Genomic DNA, 3,330 nt, shown 5'->3' with positions numbered 1-3,330 from the left:
GGGACCTCCCAGAGCCCCATGGGACCTCCCAGAGACCCACAGAACCTCCCAGAGCCCCACAGGACCTCCCAGAGCCCCATGGGACCTCCCAGAGCCCCATGGGACCTCCCAGAGCCCCATGGGACCTCCCAGAGCCCCACGGCCGCCCCACGGGACCTCCCAGAGCCCCATGGGACCTCCCAGAACCCCATGGGACCTCCCAGAGACCCACAGAACCTCCCAGAGCCCCACGGGACCTCCCAGAGCCCCACGGCCGCCCCACGGGACCTCCCAGAGCCCCATAGGACCTCCCAGAGCCCCCTTGGTCACCCCACAGAGCCCCTTAGTCACCCCACAGGGCTCCTTGGCCACCCCATAACACCCCATAGGGCCTGTTGGCTACCCCATAGAGCCCCATAGAGCCTCTGGGTCACCCTATAGGACCTCTAGCCACCCCATAGAGCCCCTTGGTCACCCCATAGCACCCCATAGGGCTCCTAGACACCCTATAGGGCCCCCTAGGCCCCTCATAGGTCCCCCAAGACCCCCCACAGAACCCCTTGGTCACCCCATAGCACCCCATAGAGCCCCCTTGGTCACCCCATAGAACCCCTTGGTCACCCCATAGGGCCCCATAGAGCCCCTTGGTCACCCCATAGCACCCCATAGAGGCCCCTAGGCATCCTATAGGACCCCCCAAGCCCCTCAGAGGGCCCCCAAGACCCCCATAGAGCCCCTTGGTCACCCCATAGCACCCCATAGAGCCCCCTTGGTCACCCCATAGAACCCCTTGGTCACCCCATAGGGCCCCTTGGCTACCCCATAGCACCCCATAGAGACTACTAGGCATCCTATAAGGTCCCCCAAGCCCCTCATAGGGCCCCCAAGACCCCCACAGAACCCCTTGGTCACCCCATAGCACCCCATAGAGCCCCTTAGTCACCCCATAGAACCCCTTGGTCACCCCATAGGGCCCTTAGACACCCCATAGGGCCCCCCAGGCTCCTCATAGGGCCCCAAAACCCCCCCATGGGACCCTTGGTCACCCCATAGGGTCCCTCGGTCCCCTCCCCCGGGCCCCCTATAGCGTCGCCCCCCCCCTCCTGCCCCATAGGGCCCGCGGCGGCACCTGGGCCCGCTTGAGGCTGAGCGACTCCTTGTCCTTGGCGGCGCGGTTCTCGGCGGCGCAGGCCTGCAGCTCGCGCAGCCGGGCCTGGACGTGTTCGCCCTGCGCCCGCAGGTCCTCGGCCAGCTGCGCCGCCTCCACCGCCTGCGGGGGGGTTGGGTGGGTGCCGACGGTTGGGTGCCACCGCCGCGCCCCGGACGCCTGGGCCCCGCGCGCCCGGATCGATCTACCCCCCTCATCCACTCATCCCTGTGCGCCAGGAGCCTCGTGTGCTAGGATGTCTGGGTCCCGGACGCCTGGGCCCCGTCTGCCTGGACCCCCCCACGCGCCCGGACGCCTGGGCCCCCCATGCCCGGACGCCTGGGTCCCATCTGCCAGGACCCCCCATGCGCCTAGACCTCCATGTGCCAGGACGCCTGGGCCCCATCTGCCTAGATCGCCGTGCACCCGGACGCCTGGGCCCCTTCCTGCCCGGACACCTGGGTCCCGTCTGCTCAGACACCTGGGTCCCGCCTTGCCCGGACGCCTGGGCCCCGTCTGCCCGGACGCCTGGGTCCCATCTTGCCCGGACGCCTGGGCCCCATCTGCCCGGACGCCTGGGCCCCATCTGCCCGGATCCCCATGTGCCTGGACGCCTGGGTCCCTTCCCGCCCGGACGCCTGGGCCCCATCTGCCCGGATCCCCATGTGCCCGGACCCCCCATGCACCAGGACCTCCATGCGCCCGGACGCCTGGGCCCTTTCCTGCCCAGATGCCTGGGTCCTGCCTTGCCCGGACGCCTGGGCCCCATCTGCCCGGACCCCCATGCGCCCGGATGCCTGGGTCCCACCTTACCCGGACGCCTGGGCCCCGTCCACCCGGACGCCTGGGCCCCGTCTGCCCAGACACCTGGGTCCCATCTCGCCCGGACGCCTGGGCCCCTTCCCGCCCGGATGCCTGGGCCCCTTCCCGCCCGGATGCCTGGGCCCTGTCTTGCCCGGACGCCTGGGTCCCACCTTGCCCGGACGCCTGGGCCCCATCTGCCCAGACCCCTGTACACCCGGACGCCTGGGCCCCGTCCACCCAGACGCCTGGGTCCCACCTTGCCCGGACGCCTGGGCCCTGCCAGGCCCGGATGCCTGGGTCCTTCCCGGACACCTGGGCCCCTCCCCGGATGCCTGGGCCCTTCCCGGACTCCTGGATCCCTCCCGGACGCCTGGGCCCCCCCCATCTCTCACCTTCCTCTTGTTGAGCTCGAGGGCCTGCGAGCGCAGCGCCAGCTCCTTCTCCACCGAGGCCAAGCTGCCCTGCAGCACCCGCTCCTTCTCCTCCAGCTTCTGCACCAGCAGCAGCTGGGCGTCCACCTGGACGGGGGGACACGACCCGGACGCCTGGGTCCCTCGGGGACGCGGGGGACGCGGGGGGGACGTAGGGACGGAGTCTGGGCACGGCTGGGTCCCCGCCGGGACCCTCGACAAGCCGCCCTGCAGCACCCAGCGCTTCTCCTCCAGCTTCTGGTGTCCACCCGGTGGGGCAGAACCTGGACACGTGGGGACGTGGGGACGCAGGGGGACACGGGGGGGACGTAGGGACGGGGTCCAGGCACGGCCAGGTCCCCACCGGGACCCTTGACAAGCCGCCCCGCAGCACTGGCGCTTCTCCTCCAGCTTCTGGTGTCCACCCGGTGGGGGCAGAACCTGGACGCCTGGGGACACGGGGGACACGGAGAGGGGGGGACGACGCGCGGCGCCGGGGGTCCCCACCTGGGCCTTGAGGGCCAGCACCTGCTCGGCCAGCTCGTCCTTCTCCTCGCGCAGCAGCTTGTGGATCTGGTTGGCCTTGATGCGCTCCGACATGAGCTTGAAGTTGGCGTCGTCCTTCTCGCGCAGCTGCTGCAGCAGCCGCAGGTTCTGCTCCTGCATGTCCTCGAAGGCCTGGCCCGTCACGTCCATCTCCGACAGCAGCGCCTCCTCCTCCTGGCCCCCCCCCCCCCCGCCCATGACGTCATCAGTGCAGCCATGATGTCATCAGTGTAGCCATGATGTCACCAGCGGCACCAAATCCCACCTATGGTGACCATCTCCCAACCTTGGCCCTGGTACGGCTTCTTTGCCTCCTTTCTCCCTTTAAAGAGGTGCCAGGCCCCGCCCACCAGCCCCAGGACACGCCCCCTTCTTCCAGGGCACGCCCACCAGCCCCCAGGCCACGCCCCTCCTCCCTCAAGGACACGCCCCCTCCCCTAAGCC

General features: G+C 70.0%; 1 protein-coding gene across 1 annotated transcript in view; it reads right to left on the bottom strand.

Annotated features, from left to right (window-relative positions):
* Positions 1–3,084, bottom strand: part of LOC112965223 (E3 ubiquitin-protein ligase BRE1B-like) — a 4,296-nt gene extending 1,212 nt beyond the window's left edge. The window contains exons 1-3 of the mRNA XM_026064032.1: positions 2,848–3,084; positions 2,323–2,448; positions 1,097–1,249 (exon numbers count right to left, since the gene is read on the bottom strand). Of these exons, the coding sequence (XP_025919817.1) occupies positions 1,097–1,249; positions 2,323–2,448; positions 2,848–3,084 (516 nt within the window). The remainder of the gene's footprint in view (positions 1–1,096; positions 1,250–2,322; positions 2,449–2,847) is intronic.
* Between the last annotated feature and the right edge of the window lie 246 nt (positions 3,085–3,330).

This window comes from Apteryx rowi, unplaced genomic scaffold (genome assembly GCF_003343035.1).
Source record: "Apteryx rowi isolate R43461 unplaced genomic scaffold, aptRow1 scaffold_2068, whole genome shotgun sequence".
Taxonomy (NCBI): Eukaryota; Metazoa; Chordata; class Aves; order Apterygiformes; family Apterygidae; genus Apteryx; species Apteryx rowi.
This window is presented reverse-complemented; position numbering and strand designations above follow the sequence as displayed.